The 20,324-nt window shown below is 44.2% G+C and overlaps 1 protein-coding gene across 1 annotated transcript in view; it reads left to right on the top strand.

Annotated features, from left to right (window-relative positions):
• Nucleotides 1–20,324, top strand: part of ELAPOR2 (endosome-lysosome associated apoptosis and autophagy regulator family member 2) — a 102,649-nt gene that overhangs the window by 73,258 nt on the left and 9,067 nt on the right. Inside the window, exons 14-17 of the mRNA XM_066592016.1 lie at nt 7,165–7,428; nt 10,300–10,473; nt 11,919–12,108; nt 14,119–14,212. Of these exons, the coding sequence (XP_066448113.1) occupies nt 7,165–7,428; nt 10,300–10,473; nt 11,919–12,108; nt 14,119–14,212 (722 nt within the window). The remainder of the gene's footprint in view (nt 1–7,164; nt 7,429–10,299; nt 10,474–11,918; nt 12,109–14,118; nt 14,213–20,324) is intronic.

The following is a 20,324-nucleotide window of genomic DNA, read 5'->3' as shown; positions in this document are numbered from 1 at the left end:
CCTCCTCCTCCTCCTCCTCCTCTGCCCATACACACTGAAAGGATGACAGGCAAGCAGCATCTGTCCCCTCAGCAGTGGGCCAAGCTGTCTCTTCCCCCTCCTCCTCATGCTCCTCCCCCTCCTCCTCAACGCGCTGAGATATAGACATGAGGTTGCTCTGACTATCCAGCGACATACTGTCTTCCCCCGCCTCCGTTTCTGATTCCAAAGCGTCTGCCTTTATGCTTTGCAGGGAACTTCTTAAGAGGCATAGCAGAGGAATGGTGACGCTAATGATTGCAGCATCCCCGCTCACCATCTGGGTAGACTCCTCAAATTTTCCAAGGACCTGGCAGATGGCTGCCAACCAGGCCCACTCTTCTGTAAATAATTGAGGAGGCTGACTCCCACTGCGCCGCGCAAGTTGGAGTTGGTATTCCACTACAGCTGTACGCTGCTCATAGAGTCTGGCCAACATGTGGAGCGTAGAGTTCCACTGTGTGGGCACGTCGCACAGCAGTCGGTGCACTGGCAGATTAAACCGATGTTGCAGTGTCCGCAGGGTGGCAGCGTGCGTGTGGGATTTGCGGAAATGTGCACAGAGCTGGCGCACCTTTCCGAGCAGGTATGACAAGTGGGGGTAGCTTTTCAGAAAGCGCTCAACCACCAAATTAAAGACATGGGCCAGGCATGGCATGTGCGTGAGGCTGCCGAGCTGCAGAGCCGCCACCAGGTTACGGCCGTTGTCACACACGACCATGCCCGGTTGGAGGCTCAGCGGCGCAAGCCAGCGGTCGGTCTGCTCTGTCAGACCCTGCAGCAGTTCGTGGGCCATATGGCTCTTCTCTCCTAAGCTGAGTAGTTTCAGCACGGCCTGCTGACGCTTGCCCACCGCTGTGCTGCCACGCCGCGTGACACCGACTGCTGGCGACGTGCTGCTGCTGCTGCTGACACATCTTGATTGCGAGACAGAGGTTGCGTAGGAGGAGGAGGAGGAGGGTGGTTTAGTGGAGGAAGCATACACCCCTGCAGATACCACCACCGAGCTGGGGCACGCAATTCTGGGGGTGGGTAGGACGTGAGCGGTCCCAGGCTCTGACTCTGTCCCAGCCTCCACTAAATTCACCCAATGTGCCGTCAGGGAGATATAGTGGCCCTGCCCTCCTGTGCTTGTCCACGTGTCTGTTGTTAAGTGGACCTTGGCAGTAACCGCGTTGGTGAGGGCGCGTACAATGTTGCGGGAGACGTGGTCGTGCAGGCCTGGGATGGCACATCGGGAAAAGTAGTGGCGACTGGGAACCGAGTAGCGCGAGGCCGCCGCCGCCATCATGCTTTTGAAAGCCTCCGTTTCCACAAGCCTATACGGCAGCATCTCTAGGCTGATCAATTTTGCAATGTGCACGTTTAACGCTTGAGCGTGCGGGTGCGTGGCGTCGTACTTGCGCTTGCGCTCAAACAGTGGCGCTAGCGACGGCTGGACGCTACGCTGAGAGACATTGCTGGATGGGGCCGAGGACAGCGGAGGTGAGGGTGTGGGTGCAGGCCAGGAGACGGTACTGCCTGTGTCCTCAGAGGGGGGTTGGATCTCAGTGGCAGGTTGGGGCACAGGGGGAGAGGCAGTGGTGCAAACCGGAGGCGGTGAACGGCCTTCGTCCCACCTTGTGGGGTGCTTGGCCATCATATGCCTGCGCATGCTGGTGGTGGTGCCTCCCCAGCTGATCTTGGCGCGACAAAGGTTGCACACCACTGTTCGTCGGTCGTCAGGCATCTCTGTGAAAAACTGCCACACCGTAGAGCACCTTGACCTCTGCAGGGTGGCATGGCGCGAGGGGGCGCTTTGGGAAACAGTTGGTGGATTATTCGGTCTGGCCCTGCCTCTACCCCTGGCCACCGCACTGGCTCGGCCTGTGCCCACACCCTGACTTGGGCCTCCGCGTCCTCGCCTGCGTCCACGTCCTATAGGCCTACCCCTACCCCTCAGCATGGTGTATTAGCAGTAGTGCAGAAACAGAACGCTGTAATTAAATGTGCCGCTTATTGGCCTGTGGTTGGAGGCTGACTTCATTTACGGAACCCCAGGAAATAATTTGGCGCAAGCCTGCTGTAACACTTAGCTGGCTGCGTATTTATTTGGAGAACTACCACCCCCAGCAGACACGGACCCAGAACACTGAGCACAGTGACAGGCAGGCCAAATAGATTGTTTTCCAATATTTTTTTGAAAAGGACCACTGCGTATATTCAATCTATAATATATGTCTTCTGGCCCTGCCTACACAATTCTGTCCCTGGACTGTGTCACGGAACTGCAGTGTTGCACTGTTATTAGCTGCAACAGACCGGTGATTTCAGAGCCAGGAAATAATTTGGCGCAAGCCTGCTGTAACACTTAGCTGGCTGCGTATTTATTTGGAGAACTACTACCCCCAGCAGACACGGACCCAGAACACTGAGCACAGTGACAGGCAGGCCAAATAGATTTTTTTCCAATATTTTTTTGAAAAGGACTACTGCGTATATTCAATCTGTAATATATGTCTTCTGGCCCTGCCTACACAATTCTGTCCCTGGACTGTGTCACGGAACTGCAGTGTTGCACTGCTATTAACTGCAACAGACCGGTGATTTCAGAGCCAGAAAATAATTTGGCGCAAGCCTGCTGTAACACTTAGCTGGCTGCGTATTTATTTGGAGAACTAATACCCCCAGCAGACACGGACCCAGAACACTGAGCACAGTGACAGGCAGGCCAAATAGATTTTTTTCCAATATTTTTTTGAAAAGGACCACTGCGTATATTCAATCTATAATATATGTCTTCTGGCCCTGCCTACACAATTCTGTCCCTGATGTGTGTGTCACGGAACTGCAGTGTTGCACTGTTATTAACTGCAACAGACCGGTGATTTCAGAGCCAGGAAATAATTTGGCGCAAGCCTGCTGTAACACTTAGCTGGCTGCGTATTTATTTGGAGAACTAATACCCCCAGCAGACACGGACCCAGAACACTGAGCACAGTGACAGGCAGGCCAAATAGATTTTTTTCCAATATTTTTTTGAAAAGGACCACTGCCTATATTCAATCTATAATATATGTCTTCTGGCCCTGCCTACACAATTTTGTCCCTGGACTGTGTCACGGAACTGCAGTGTTGCACTGCTATTAACTGCAACAGACCGGTGATTTCAGAGCCAGAAAATAATTTGGTGCAAGCCTGCTGTAACACTTGGCTGGCTGCGTATGATTTTGGAGAACTACTACCCCCAGCAGACACGGACCCAGAACACTGAGCACAGTGACAGGCAGGCCAAATAGATTTTTTTTCCAATATTTTTTTGAAAAGGACCACTGCGTATATTCAATCTATAATATATGTCTTCTGGCCCTGCCTACACACTTCTGTCCCTGAAGTATTACTGCAGGGCGCAATGCTCTGCACGGCCGATATACCAAAAAAAAAAAAAAGTGCAACACTGCTAAAAGCAGCCTCCACAGTACTGCACACCATTAGATGTGGCCCTAAGAAGGACCGTTGGGGTTCTTGAAGCCTACACTAACTCCTAACACTCTCCCTACAGCAGCTCCAACACGATACCATTGTCCCTCAGCTATGTCACAACGCATCTGAGGCGAGCTGCGGGAGGGGCCGATTTTTATACTCGGGTGACACCTGATCTCCCCAGCCACTCACGGCAGGGGGGTGGTATAGGGCTTGAACGTCGCAGGGGGAAGTTGTAATGCCTTCCCTGTCTTTCAATTGGCCAGAAAAGCGCGCTAACGTCTCAGAGATGAAAGTGAAAGTAACCCGAACATCGCATGGTACTCGTTACGAGTAACGAGCATCCCGAACACGCTAATACTCGAACGAGTATCAAGCTCGGACGAGTACGTTCGCTCATCTCTACTAAGCACGTATTATTTCAAAAGCATACCCCCCTATTAAAAATGCAATATTTTAATCAAAGATACTTTAAAAATTACATCCCAACAGACAAACACATAATAGACTACATACTGTAGGTAATGTGTATACACTCTGGGTCTAGAGCTGAACAAGAGTTCATACAATATTCACAATTTGTAGACTCAAACTTAAATATTCATAATTAGAGATGAGCGAGCATACTCGGTAAGGACAGAGCGAGCGAGTATCGTCCTTACCGAGTACCTGCCTCCTGCTCGCCTGCAATTCAGGTGTCGGCGTGGGTGAGCGCTGTGTTGCAGGAGGGAGCGGGGTGGGGGGGGGAGAGAGAGAGTCTTGGCGGGCGAGCAGGCGGGTACTTGGTAAGGACGATACTCACTCGAGTATCTGTCCTTACCGAGTACGCTCGCTCATCTCTATTCATAATATGATGTATAGAGGTGACATACCAGGAAGGATCAGCATGGGCTTCAGATGATGTACTGATAAAACGTTATCCCTGCAAAGACCCTTCAATTGCCCTGCCTACCTGTGGAGTGATCGCCCTGACAAGAGCGCCCCATTCCCCAGAGTCTAACCCTGCTGTCACTATACAAGACCCTAAAATTGAGTACACTTCATCCTATCCAATGTGTTTCTCTGATGTAAGTAGTCACTGGGATTATCAAGGGGTTCTCAAGAGAAGGGACAAGAAGACATTAGATAACCACTGACCTCCAGTGATGTGGACCATTGGTGCGGAGTTTGCCATGGAATTTGCTGTGGATCTGCAGCAGACTTCCCTTCTTAAACTGAAAGGGTGAAATCTGCTGGGAGTCTGAAGCAAAAACTGTCAAAATCTGCACTAAATGACACGGATTTTGTAATGGATTTTGTGCGGATCCACATGAACATCCGCTGCACAAAATATGCTGCAGATTTTGGTGCAAATCTGTTCCAAAATACGCTAAGTGAACTTTTATTCCCAGGCTTTTCATCGTTGCAAGTACTCTGGGGGTGTTGGATCTTCATCCGATGTTCTCCGTTTATGTCCTATGAGCTATGATCTATGATTCAGCTCTGATTGACAGCTGCAGCGGTCTTCTGATTGGACATCGCCGCTGTCAATCACAGATGCTCCATAGCTCATACGACATATTGGGAGAGCATCGGAGGAAGAAGCGCTGCTTCCAGAGCATTTGCAGTGCCCAAAAGCTGGGAATAAAAGGTTAGTTTATCGGCGCAACGCAAACGGACATGAGATACAGAAGTAGACTGTGCCCTGCTCTCTGGTTCATATGTGGAGCTGTCATCAGCTTTATATTGGCTGGCAGACTCCATTTACTTGTATGTAAACCTAATATATTTCCAAGATGTATAGTTTGATATGTTCAACAAACATGTAAAAAACATATGTTCTCGACGGATGCCTCCGTGGATGCTATCCATCAGCCATCCGTAAACCGTCGGCTTCCATGTTAATATAAAGTACTTTAGTGTCTACATTAATTTTACTGGATGAAAGTGACCCTCCAGGCCTGGGCAAACAAAGATGGCAGCATTCGGTTCCCTGACGACTTGCTGCACACTGTGCATTAGCATGCATGCATTGTTAATCTAAGGGCTTATTCAAACAAACGCATTTGCACTGCATATTATGCGTGCAAAATTTGTGCGCGCATTACGCAGTAAATAGAACCCATTAATTTCAATGGGTTATGTCATGTGCGTGTTTTGCGAGCGCATTTCGGTTGCACAAAAAAAGGTTTGTAGCATGTCTTATTTTGGTGCGCATTACTCACCAATTAGCCCAAATTAAACTTAATTGGCCATTAAAATCAAGTTTTATTTGCATGCACAAATATGCAGGGCATGCATGCACAAAAAATACAGTAAAATACACAGACGCGTAAAAAACGTAATGCCTACAGCGCAAATACACAAAGCAAAGGTGCGCGTAAATACGTTCATGCCTATGTGAACCCTATGTGAAACTACATGATACTTTGATTGACCAATGCTGTTCACATGAGCAGCACTGACCAGTCAGAGCAGCATGTCGTGTCTTAAGCCAAATTTAGATGAGACGGATATCTGGTAAACGATGCCTGACACTTGTCCCCGCACAAACTAGGTCTCATACTGCTGCACGGGAGCTAGTATCGCTCGCTCACAGCTAAGCGGCTGGTGGAGATTTCACTCCTCGCTTTTCCCCTTTCCTCCCCATTGACTTAACATAGTGGCTGTTCAGTACTGAATGGCTGCTATTTACACTGAACGATCATCATTCAGGATATTATGCAGCATAAACGATGGATGATGAGCGGATTGCTGATCGCTCAGTATAAATAGAAGCCATTTAGTACTGAACGGCCTCTATGTTATGTCAATGGAGAGGGGAGGGGGAGAGCGGGGAGGGGGAGAGCGAGGAGAGAGACAGCGATACTAGCTCGCATGCAACAGTACGGCAGCGAGTGTATCCGGGAACGAGTGTCGGGCATTGTTTGCCTGACATTCGTCCTGTCTAACTGGACCCTTAGACTACGGATGCATACTAATACACAGTGTACATAAGCGGTGCCGCCATGTGTGTTTGTCCAGGATCAGAGTGTCGCTCAATGTAAGATTCTATTGAATAGGTATTATGACAAATTGTATAACTTAATGCAATTCAAGAAAGGTTAAGTGTGGACACATCTGGATCTGGATACGTGTAAGTGAATACATTGGCCTCTGTGCTCTCAGTGTCCAGGATCAGCACTTGGGGAAGAAATGATGGCACAGACTATCTGGCAATATATCACCACTGCTCTAGCTTTGTATATTGTGTGTCTAAATATACAGGATAGCAGTAAATGCATTCTGTTGGTCACCTGCTAATATACAGTAAATGGAAACAGTTTAGTGCAATGATTGCAAATTGATTTACAGTTCTTCTTTTGGACAGAAATTGACTCTTTAATTCCATGAGATCCAAACATTATAATTGTATTCACTCTTACTGCGAAAGACAAATCTTTGTAATGTGTTATCTTGTGAATGTGCTGCTTCGTGCTCTTCCATTAGCTCTTAGTTATCTTCAGAAATTATGAGAACAGTTTTTTTCCTCTTGTTTATGCAGGGAAAGCCATAATACACTCTTAATAAGATTGTCTCCATGTACTTGAAGGGTCATTGATCACATTTTTAATGTATGCAAATGGGTAATAGTTCAGTGAAGTAGAGGGTGGGGGGAATTCCACTACTCTGATTTATATACATACATCTCTGGTTTCTTTTCAGAGTCGACGTTATGTAAATGATGTCGTAAAGATCTATTCAATATCTGCCACCAATGTTATGGATGGAGTTGCATTGAGCTGCCTCCCTTGCGCCATGGGCTCTCAGCAGTTTGGCTCTTCCTGTGTTCCTTGTCCTGCTGGTCACTACATTGATAAAGAGAGCAGCACATGTAAAGAATGCCCACCCAACACATACTTATCCCCTCATCAAGTGAATGGCAAAGAGGCCTGTATCACATGTGGTCCTGCAAGTAAAAGCAACAAGGTACGCTTATTTCATTATTTTATATCTGTTTTTGTGAAGACTGATTACTATTGTCAGCCATTCAAAGTTATCAGTTGACATAGAGAATGTGGAAAGTAGTGGACATCACTGGGAGTCTTTGTGGCTAAAGGCCCATTTAGACGCAACGATGATTGCTCAAATTTGCTCAAACGTTAGTTTGAGCGACAGTTTTGAGCGATCATTTTGTATAAACTCTTAAGTAGCTACTCAGCTGCTTAAGAGTTAATCAGCGTGCAAATTAAGCCTTTGGCTGAACGCAGATAACAGCTGGAGGTCTGTTATCTGCATTCAGCTCCTATGTTCTCAAATGGAATAGCAGCTGAAAGAATACTATAATACTATAAGACACATCGCTGACTTTAAGCAGGCTTGAAGTCAGCGATGAACAAAAAGTGCGTGATGAGCGCGTGTTCAGACGCAGCGATTAACCCTCAAAAGATGGCTTTTTGTTGTGTCTAAATGGGCCTTAAAGGGGTTGTCCCGCGCCGAAACGGGTTTTTTTTTTTTTCAACCCCCCCCCCCTGTTCGGCGTGAGACAACCCCGATGCAGGGGTTAAAAAAGAACACCGCACAGCGCTTACCTGAATCCCCGCGCTCCGGTGACTTCTTACTTACCTGCTGAAGATGGCCGCCGGGATCTTCTCCCTCGGTGGACCGCAGGGCTTCTGTGCGGTCCATTGCCGATTCCAGCCTCCTGATTGGCTGGAATCGGCACGTGACGGGGCGGAGCTACACGGAGCTGGCATCCTGCACGAGCGGCCCCATTGAGAAAAGAAGAAGACCCGGACTGCGCAAGCGCGTCTAATTTGGCCATTAGACGCCGAAAATTAGACGGGCTCCATGGAAACGAGGACGCTAGCAACGGAGCAGGTAAGTGAAAAACTTCTTATAACTTCTGTATGGCTCATAATTAATGCACAATGTACATTACAAAGTGCATTAATATGGCCATACAGAAGTGTATAGACCCACTTGCTGCCGCGGGACAACCCCTTTAATGTAGCACTAGCATTGGAAAACAATTGACTTGGAACTGAAGCAGAGAACACAGATGGTTTAAACGGTTTAAAGTGAAACTCTGCTTTGAAAGGTATTACAACCATATTATTTTTATGGTGGTTTTGTGTCCCGCTATTTTTTCCATAGGTCTTATTATCTTTTAGCAAATAGTCCTGATTAAAAGTTTCTATAGTTTTGTGTCTACTTCTCCAATACAGACCTATGTGTCTCCATAGGAATAGACGACAAACAAACTCTGTGTAAGCGGATCCTGTAACAATATTGATGCCTACTTCTTGTTAACCTATGAAATTTACAATACCAAGAAGTAAGGGAAAGATGCAAGAGAGTAGGACTGCAGGAACAAATTACATGGGGTTTGTTTGCAGTCTGTTTCCGTGGAGACACATAGATCGGTGTAGGACTTGTAGAAACAAAACTATAGGAAATCTGTATTCAAGATTTTTGGCTCAACATTCAGGGGTAATAGGCTGAACTGGATGGACATGTCTTTTTTCGGCCTTTCATACTGTTACTATATAATGTAAAATTATTTGCAAAGTTTAATTATTTTTTATTTTAGATGCATTAAAGCAATATAAAAGGTTGTGAAGCTGGACAATCATTATATTTGTAGATACCATAATTTTAATTAATTTAGCAGATTTTAGCTTTATCTCTTGTAGTGATCTTGTGTTGTAGCATACGTGATACACCAGCTACAGCCAGTGATTTGCTCCTACTTATGTTAATTTCCATTCTCACATTTAATACTCTTACATTTCTCAGCACTTCTCTGCAGCTTCTGTGTCTTATATGAAAAAAAATCTGTATTACAATACAATAGAGTTCACTGTCTTATAGGATCTCAGCTTAATTGATGCACTTGGAAAGGGTTAAATCCATTTTTGTTACCGTATTAGGGTTTCTTGACATATGAGTTGATTACAGGCTGTCCTAGTACTTAGACCTCCAGCGTTTAGTTGAGAAACTTGGCAGCTACTGCAACATTTTACGGGGGGGGGGGGGGGGGGGGGGGGGGGGGACAAAATTATGGAAACACTGTATGAAATGCATGCCTTAAAATCGTTCTCTACATGTCTTATTGAAATATGATATATAATCCCATGTAACGTAAGTGGAGGTAATATGACACAGATGCTGCCGGGCAGAAGTTAACCTCTGTCAGAGCAACAAGGTTCCATTGGACAGGGGTTTCAGCCACTCAGCTGCTGTCACCAGCTGACTCCCAAAACCACCCAGAGAAGGGCAAGTCTTCCAAGAAAGCTCTCAGCCAAGCAGGGTTCAAAAGTTCAGCTCAGTGCTAATTATTAAAATCACATGTATTTCGTACAGCGTTTCCATATTTTTGCCCTCCCCATCTAAAGCAATTTGCTATGAGTGTGATACATCGGTGTCCTGCGACGGATGCTCTTTGTAGTCTCTCTCTTCTCTGGCTAATACATGACTCTAAAAAGGGAAATGCCTCCCTAATATGTCATTTAAGGGAACAATTTTTGGAATATATGATGACCACAGTAGCTAAGGAATCTTTCTGTGGATTATATAAGGCCTTGGTTCTGAAAAAAGAACTTTTTACCAAAAGGTTTGCATTCCAATCTTATTGTCCACACCTGCTCATTGTATGTATTTGTATATAAGTAGTTCTGTCTACTTATGAATTTTCCGCAGATTTTAAACCTGTATGACAGACATTCATGGACAGCAATGAGCTGTACGAGTACTTTTGATGATTTGCCTCCTAGTTAAAAGATGCTTTCAATGAGTTACATATGGTAAAAAAAAAACTTTGCCAGTCAACTAAAAAAAAACTGTATTTTTATTTGACAGGATCATTCTGCCTGTTACAGCGACTGCAACTTCTCCTACATGCATGAAAACCAGAGTTTGATGTACAACTTTATGAACCTCAGCAGTGTGGGAACTCTCATTAATGGACCCAGCTTTACTTCGAAAGGGACAAAATACTTTCATCTTTTCAACATCAGTTTGTGTGGAAATGGAGTAAGTTCCCAGGCTCTATAAGAGAAGGTGGGATGCTGCCAAGTAGAAAGATACGAGATAGAAAGGATGAAATACATATGTTGAAACATCACAATAGGCATCAGACTATGTGGGAGAGAATCAGGTTAACTGCGCTTCGTTTTTACCATTACTTGGTATAGTGTGGAATTCAACTTACACACATTTTTAGCATTGATATAATTCTTTTATTAGTCAAAATGTAAAATAATTCGTACAGTAAACATTTTATTACAAATGTCAAACTGCATTAGACATTTGTTAGTAGCTTGCTATATACCAGTACAGTATGGTTAAAAAACAAAGGATAAAAAAATGGATACGAGGGACTAAAAGAACATGGTATAAAATTAAATAATCAGAGAAAATCCTTTTAGAATTTGCTACTAGCAAATCCAGCAAACTACTAAGTCTTTTCGAGTACCAGCGGCCAACCTGGCATTTACCATGTAGTGGTGACTGCTGAAAAAATGTAGTGTTACATGGTGGCCATTCATGTAATACAAGCATGGTTTGAGTCTGCCAGAATGCGTGTTATACCAAGGTTTTCCATTCTGGCTCATAGATGGGATCCCAAGCAGTGAACCGTCCTCTATGACATTCATATGCCTTAATAGGTAATCGAGAAAACAAAATGTATATATCACCTCTGGCACTGATGAATATAGATGTGTGAACCAAAGTGGTGACATTGAATCCTTTATTGATTACTATGCCTTCATTAGGTACCTGATTGCAGGATGTATAAAGCACATAAAGGTTACAGGCTACATGGCCCCATTCAATTACTTCTGGCAATAAAGGGCTCGTGGAAAAAACTCTCTCTCTAACAATTTTTGTATTAATTTGTAGGAAATGGTATAAGCAACCAAATATAATATAGGTAGCTTGGAAGAAGTGCGTAAGAGACTAATATTTAAAGAGGTTTTCATGGACTACACTATTGATGACCTTTCTTCAGCATAGGTCATAGTTGTTCATCGGGTCCACCACTTGGATTTCCCCCATCAGATGACTGAAGTGACAGCAACACTCATGTGAGCACCGTTGTCACTTCAGTCCATGCCATACATTGTATAGTGGCTGGCTTTGGTATTCTGGCTTAGTCCTATTTACTTGAATGGGACTTAGCTGCTCTCAGTTCATATGACCAATGAACATGACGTCACATGCTTGAGTAGAGGCCATGGCACTCAGCTCATCAATAGTGTAGTCCAGCAAAAACTCCTTTAAGATAATTGGTAGGTACCTGGAACAACAATAAAATACCATTTAGAAGTGAAAGGTAAATAAACCTATTAATAAGCGGAAAAGATGCATGATTGTTTTTTTCATGTAGTCATTAGTAGAAGAATGCTTGCAATTCAGGACAGTAGTTTTATAAAAGATGATGGTGAATTTGGTAAATGTGCTTTTCTTTCTCTTAGGGAGAAAAGATGGCAGTGTGTACTGACAACATTACTGATGTCACAACAAAAGAGATGGAAGCGGAAGCAGAGGACGTATCTAATTTTGTGAAGACCTTTGTTTGTCAGTCTACTATCATTCCATCAGATAGCAGAGGATTCCGTACCGCGTTGTCATCTCAGTCGGTCAGCATAGCTGATGCTTTTCTAGGTAAAACTTAAAGGTGTATCTAGAATAACTGTAAACATGGAAGATGGACCAATACCTCTGCAGCGCCACCTATTGGATACCAGCATTCCTGCAAATCAGTGTCAGACATTTATAACAATGATTGGGAATTGAAGGCCAAATACCAGAAAACCGTACACATGCAGCTGTTTGGGGGTTTTATCGCTCATCGTTGTGTGTAGTAGGATTCTGTCTTGGCTAGTGAGAGGCCTGTGACATGGGTTGGGAAGAGTATTATCTCTACTTAAGGAGAGCACCTTGAAGATGTGTGAGGAGACAACTAGGAGGTGTGTGAGGAGACTTATAAGGTCATACAAGCTCCCCTGAGAAATATGCAAATAAGGAAGATGGAACAATACTTCTGCAGTGCCAGCTATAGATTGGCAGCATTCCTGCAAATCAATGTCATACCCTTTACACAAGTCTTTATAACAATGATTGGGAATTGAAGAACAAGTGCCAGAAAACCACACACATATAGCTGTTTGGGGTTTTTTGTGTCACATACCTAATGCATTTTATCTCTACCCTAAACAGAAAACTTTGGGTGCAGCTGGGTGCACATTCAGTGATACTGCAACAACACAAGTGAAAGGGGCTGTCTACCTCATGTTTTTTTTAACCTTCCTCTGGATCAGGATTGGTAATAGGCTGAACTGGACATATGTCTGTTTCTCAGCCTTAGGCTTCTTTCACACGAATGTATGTGCTTTTACATTTTCTCGCCGGTGCTGTAAAATTCAGTGAAAGGACATTTTTCCACCAGGGTAATTGGCATTTTCTCGCCCATTCACATGACCGTTGAGCGTGGTTTTTAGCTAAAAAATATGTTGCACCCTGGAAAACCCTTGCTCGCCTTTATTCCTCTGAAGGACTTCTAATGCCTACACAGAGGCATCTGTAAGCTTTTCGCAGCCTCCCCCTCCCTTTTTCCCCTGCTACCATAGGTGTCTTTGGCATCCGCCGACATATATTGGCCAGAGCATAGTCCCTGAACTATCTTTTTGCCCACCGTATATGCATTGACACGTATTTTGGTCATGTATGCTCCATTTTTCAAGTTTCCACGGACCATATATTCGCCCGTGTGAACGACTGCATTGGAACCAATGCTTCACATGGCCTTGTGTGAAAGAGCCCTTATACATACTATGTTAGTATGTAAATCTTTTAATCTGATATCAGTGTAGCCCAAAATAAAGTAACAAAGGTACTACCATTTTATTTGATAAGATACAAATATTTTTGAACATTTGTAATAATCATTGTCAACTGTGGATATGCATAATTCTCAATTTGGAATGCTAAAAATATTGCATATTGCTGGTAACAAATTCTTAATACATAAAAATGATGTTTCTTTTGTAATATTACAACTAATTGAATGTGTGAATACAGTACATAATAATTTTAAAAAACTGGTTATTGCAGATTGCTATGGGCCCCCTAAGGCTCCTGGGCCGGGGTGCAACCGCATCCCCTATAGTTACGCCCCTATGGGCATATACTTAACATGCTGTATTGTGGATGCACACAACATCCATATTACTACCATGTGCATTGGCCTTTAATTAGACTCTACTAATGGTTATTTGTCTTGTTGAATTTACTTGTTTGAAACATTGTAGGTTAAGCTGTGTAACGAGAACTCTTTAAGATCAGGACTCGTTTAAAAGGCCTTTACACAGACCGATGTATAACACAGTATTATCATCGTTGGCAGCACATCCCTCATTCATACGGGGAGATGTGCTGCTGAGAACAATACTTTTTTCGGCAGCACAAAAGATGTGATCATTTACGAATGAGCAGTTGCTCATCAGGCTCAGTTTTACATGGCCTGATAATCGGGTAAAGGGTCCTACGAACTTTCTTGCCCACTTATTGACCTGTGTAAATGAGCTTTCAGTGCGGAAAGGATTTTCATTGCCAAAAAATAAAATAACAATTAATTGGGTTCATATATTTAAATTCTTTTTTCCATGAATGCAGGTGCTACCATCGATCGAAGTCTGGATGGAGTGACCATTAAACCTGATATATTCACTTCTCAAAAAAAGATACCCGATATAAATTTCTTTTACAAGTAAGTTATTAAAGCACTAAAGTTATATATGAAGGGGCCATCTTGGCTTTTATTGCTCCTTTCTAAATAATGTAATTTGGCAACACAGTAATTTTTTTTTCTCAGGAGTTTCATGAATCTGCAGCATTGTTTTCATAAGTTACAACAGTTTTTCAAACTTTTAGGACAACTTGAATTTTTATGACTTTGTTAGGCTTTTGCTCACAACTGTGTTGAAAACTGTGTTTCGACCCTCTGGCGCAGATTTGGCAAGGATCCTAGACAAAATAGCACAGTATCCCCAGCTGGCATTTCATTTTCCTGTTCCATCAAATGGAATGCTGCGAACAAAGCCTTAACGGGCTAGTCAGCATGTTAATTAATATAACAGATTGTGAACACCATGTTTTATGGAGTATTTGTTGTAAAACGATAGATGTGTGAGCTCCAAACAGTAGGATAGTATGGCCGTAGGATAGTGCAAAAGAGCATTGCTAGCCTAAAGTATAGATACACAGATTAACCTCCAGTAACAATTAAACTAATTTGCAAATAATAATATTAGTTTAATCATAATTAGCTCCCCAGTAATATACCTATAAAGAAGCTGTTTCATGACGGCAACCCACTTTTTTAAATACAACCTTCTTTAATCCTTGGTGATCGGCTATTGTTAAAGCTGCATCTGCGCATGTATAGCCAATCATTTAAATGAAGGGTCATCTATGTAACACATGGCCAGGATGGGTTCGCCAGAGTAAAACCTATTCTTTGTGAGTGTTCCTTAAAGGGGTTGTCCCATAAGAGACAACCCCTTTCACAATGCAGCACCTAAAGGGATCAGCTACCTGCCAGGCATTTTCCCCACAGCAACTGCTGCAATGGAAGTGTAGTATGACATGACTGTCCATCAGATGAATGGCTGTCCTCGTAATACAAGGATGGTTCGGGTTGCCAGAATGGAAGCTCCTCTTACAGAGCAGCCCTACATTCTAGTTCAAAGAGGGCAAACCCCACTCTATGACCTCCATATGCCCTATTAAGGCATATGAACAGGGGTTGTCTTTTTCTGACAACTCCTTTAACCCCTTAACGACCAGCCCATAGTGTTTTTACGTCCTCCCGAAGTGGGCTCTATTCTCTGAGGACGTAAAAACATGCTTCCTGCAGAGAATAGTGCCCCTCGGGCTGTGGACGTGACAGCTCCATGCTGTCGGTGTCCGCAGGTCGCTGACAGCATGGAGCTGTCATCCCGGGCTGTTCGGAGCCCCCCCCGGCATTGCGATCGGCGCTATGCAATGGATAGCGCCGATCGCAAAAAAAGTAAATAAAAGTACATAAAAGTTAAAGATTCAGCTGCTCTGATGGATCGGATCCATCGGAGCAGCTGAAATTACTCACCGAGGTCTGGCACGCTGCTCCCCGCTCTCCTGCCGCTCCGGGGCCCGAAGCCGGTCTTCTGCGCATGCGCGCCAGGCGGCATTACGTCAGCCGCATGCGCAGAAGGCCCGGCGGCGCGGGAGATTTAAAATCTCCTGGCTCCCGGCTCCTGTAGGTAGCCGGGAGGCAGGAGATGTCAGCGGGGACTGCGGTGAGCGGTCCCCGGTACCGCGATCGCCGTTATCCAATGGTTAGCGGCGATCGCGAAAAAGTTAAAAAAAAGTTTTTAAAAAGTCAGTTTCACCTCCCCTCATGGATCGGATCCATGGGGGGAGGTGAAAATACTCACCCCCAGTCCTCAGCGGTGTCCCGATGTCCCGGGACCCGAATCCCCGTCTGCGCATGCGCGCCCGATGATTGACATCGGGCGCGTGAACAGACGGGCTCGAGCCCCGGGAAATTTAAAATCCCTCTGCTTCTGGCTGCCATGTGTAGCTAGGAGTAGAGAGATTATACCGGGGACATGATCACTGTCATCCAATGGATGACAGTGATCATGTAAAGTGAGAAAAAAGTGTAAAAAAGTTAAAAAAAAAAAAAGTTAAAAAAAGTTTTTAAAAGTTTAAAAAGCGTACGTTTCATCTCCCCTCATGGATCATATCCGTGAGGGAGGATGAAAGTACGTACCTAAGGCCCCCAGATTTATCCGCGGGCCTTACCACAGCTTCTGCACACGCGCCCGTCGCCAAAATGGCGGGCGCATGCGCAAAAGCTGTGGATTGCCAGGATAATTTAAATTCTCCCTGCTCCTGGCTACAAAACGTAGCCAAGAGCATGGAGATTTAATGGGGGTCCGCGGTGAGCGGTTCCTGGTCACGTGTTCGCCATTATCCAATAATGGCGATCACGTAAAAGTAAAAAAAAAAATTTGAAGTTTCATCTCCCCTCACTGATGCGATCGGTGAGAGGAGATGAATCTTTTTACCGGAGGCCTGCGTATTTGAATCCCGACGCGATCTTCCTCCGTGGACCTTCCAGGATTCTGCACATGCGATTGCCGGCAAAAAGCCGGACACATGCGCAGGAGTCAGGGAGCCCAGGAAATTTAAAATCTCCTTGCTCCCAGCGACCAACGGTCGCCGAGAGCCTGGAGCAGTGACGGGTGGCCTCGTTGAGCGGTCCCCGGTCACTTGATAAAAAGGTAGCAATCTACCTTAGGCCGGTCTCACATGACCGGATAGGAATTACGGATTCCGCATGCGTCTGATCCGCGGTAATACGCAGATCAATCGCATTGGATTATACAATTCCGCTCACATTAGCGGGTCAGAATTGCGTAATCCACTCGCAGAAAAGAGAACGCAGCAGGTTCTATTTTACTGCGGATATCGGCAACATAGAGCCCATTGTGCTCCATGGTCGCGGATATACCCGCAGCCCATACGCAACTACATTGTATACGGGCTGCGGGTACCCGTGTCATCGCTAAGCGACGGTGCGGAAAATACAAACAAAGGTGTACTGTGCATGACCGCCTGTGTGAGTACGCAGTTATGCGCAGTACATTACGCAGCCGTACGCAGGGTCACAGCCGGGCTCACAGATGGGATCCGCTGTGGGCCTCCGCAAGCGGATTCCGCCTGCACCCGCGTGAGCCCGGCGTTATTCAGACCGCTACCTGTGATACGTATTTTACAAGAAGCTCCGGGAACGCTCGCTTTCCTGCAGTTCCAGGAGCACCTTGTTGAGCGCCTTCTGTGTGAGACCGCCGCACCTCATCAAGCTTACGGAGACTCACGGAACGCCACTTTTTACACCCCATACCCGCCACTGAGGTCATGAAATACCCCCAAAAAGCATGAGAGGAGGGGGGGGGGGGATACCCGGTTTTATTGCCCCATGGGCCCATTCCAACCAGCCTCCGTAATTACCCCTGTCTTCGGAAATACTACACAGTTCACATTTTTACTTTTATCTAAGATTTGCGAACGCCAAAAAGGGCGCGGAGGGGGATGGGGGGAATTTTTAGGGAGTCAATCTTTATTCTGTACAAATAAGCAATGGGGCCTGGAATTTATTCAGTTGTGCCCTAAAATCCAACAGGTGTTCCGTCCTTTATAGGCCTTGCCATGCGTCCTGTAAGTAGATTAGGGCCACAATGGGTATGTTTCTGAACTCGGGACAAACGGGGGTATCCATTTTGGGGTGAACGTCTTCATTCCTATGTGCACTGTACAAAAAAACTTTTTAAATTGAAAAAATTGCCAAAAAAATTGAAAATCGTAACTTTTTCCTTCTGCTTTGCTTAGATTCATTCAAATACTGTGGGGTCAAAATACGCAGTACACCCCTAGATGAATTCGTTAAGGGGTCTAGTTTTCAAAATGGGGTCATTTGAGGGGGTTCTTTATAGTTTTGGCCGCTCAATGGCTCTATAAGTGGGCAATGGGGCCTGAAATTTATTCAGTGGTACCCTGAAATCCAACGGGTATTCCTTTCATTGTAGGCCTAGCCATGGGTCCTGTAAGTCTATTAGGGCCACAATGGGTATGTTTCTGAACACGGGACAAACAGGGGTATCCATTTTGGGGTGAAAGCCTTCATTTATATGTGTGCTGTACAAAAAAAACTGTTTTTAAATTGACACAATAGCCCAAAAAATGAAAATCCTATTTTTTTCCTTTTGCTTTGCTTAAATTTATTCAAAAACTGTGGGGTCAAAATATGCAGTACATCCCTAGATAAATTCGTTAAGGGGTCTAGTTTTCAAAATGGGGTCATTTGTGGGGGTTCTATATGGTTTTGGGCGCTCAAGAACTCTACAAGTGGGCAATGGGGCCTAAAAGGACTTCAAGCAAAATCTATGTTCTGAAAGCCACCGATTACTCCTTTTATTTTGGGCCCCGTTGTGCATGCGGACATAAGATTAGGGCCACAATGGGTATATTTCTGAAAACAGCACAAACAGGGGTATCCATTTTGGGGTGTAAGTCTTCCTTCATATGTGTGCTGTACAAAAAAAGCTGTTTTTAAAATGACAGAATTGCCAAAAAAACAAAAATCCAAATTTTTTCCTTTTGCTTTGCTTGAATTTATTCAAAAACTGTGGGGTCAAAATGCGCAGTACACCCCTAGATAAATTCGTTAAGGAGTCTAGTTTTCAAAATGGGGTCATTTGTGGGGGTTCTCTATGGTTTTGGCGCTCAAGAACTCTACAAGTGGGCAATGGGGCCTAAAAGGACTTCAAGCAAAATTTGTGTTCCGAAAGCCACCGGTCGCTCCTTTCATTTTGGGCTCCGTTGTGTATCCAGACATAAGATTAGGGCCACAATGGGTATGTCTCTGAACACGGGACAAACAGGGGTATCCATTTTTGGGTGCAAGTCTTCCTTTATATGTGTGCTGTACAAAAAAAGCTGTTTTTAAAATGACAGAATTGTCGAAAAAACGAAAATCACAATTTTTTCCTTTTGCTTGGTTTGAATTCATTCAAAAACTGTGGGGTCAAAATATGCAGTACACCCCTAGATAAATTCCTTAAGGGGTCTAGTTTTCAAAATGGGGTCATTTGTGGGGGTTTTCTATGGTTTTGGGCGCTCAAGAACTCTACATGTGTGCTATGGGGCCTAAAAGGACTTCAAGCAAAATTTCTGTTTTGAAAGACACTGACTACTCCTTTCATTTTGGGCCCCGTTGTGGACTCAGATATAACAATAGGGCCACAATGGGTATATTTCTGAACACGGGAGAAATAGGGGTATCCATTTTGGGGTGTAAATCCTGATTTTCATGTAAACTATAGGAAAAAAATATGTCTTTAAAATGACAGATTTGCAAAAATATGAAATTTTACTTTTTCTCCTCTAAATTGAATTAATTCCTGAAAAAAAACTGTGGGGTCAAAATACTCATGACACCCCTCAGTGAATACATTAAGGGGTGTAGTTTTTAAAATGAGGTCATTTGGGGGGGTATCTATTATTCTGACACTCATGAGCCTTTCCAATCTCGGCTTGGTATAGGAAAACAAAGTGTTCCTCAAAATGCTAAAAAGTAATGTTAAATTTGTACGTCTCCTAAATAGTTTAAAAAAAACGAAAGTTTTTCCAATGTGCGCCCAAAATAAAGTAAACGGGTGGAAATATAAATCTTAGCAAAAATTTCTATATTATGTTTGCACATATTTAAGATATTGCAGTTGGAAATGTGAAAAAATGACGATTTTTTCAAAATTTTCCCAATTTTGGCGCTTTTAATAAATAAACACAATTTCTATCGGTCTATTTTTTCCGCCTAAATGAAGCACAACATGTGGCGAAAAAACAATGTCAGAATCGCTTGGATATGCAAAACCTTTCTGGTGTTTTTCCATGTTAAAGTGACACATGTCAGATTTGCAAAATTTGGCCTGGTCATTAAGGCGCAAACAGGCTTGGTCACTAAGGGGTTAATACTAGTTCATGTCATATGACAACCATATTCCCTCTAAGGAACATTTCTCTGAGAGCACAATTTTAAGGCTTCAAAATGCATAGATGATAATGCTATAAGATTTATGTTACCAAAGTTTTGTTTTTTTAATTTTTTTTACTTAACCCCTTTCCAATCCACTGTCTGACCTCTGAAGACATTATGATTTAAGGCTGTACAGTTCAAATATTGGAAGATATCCGTCAGGGTTGTCTTACTGTATATTGCCAGCCTCTCAGCTGTCAGAGCCTATCCAACGTGTCACCTCATGCAGTACTGGCTT

Source organism: Eleutherodactylus coqui, chromosome 2 (genome assembly GCF_035609145.1).
Source record: "Eleutherodactylus coqui strain aEleCoq1 chromosome 2, aEleCoq1.hap1, whole genome shotgun sequence".
Lineage (NCBI taxonomy): Eukaryota > Metazoa > Chordata > Amphibia > Anura > Eleutherodactylidae > Eleutherodactylus > Eleutherodactylus coqui.
This window is presented reverse-complemented; position numbering and strand designations above follow the sequence as displayed.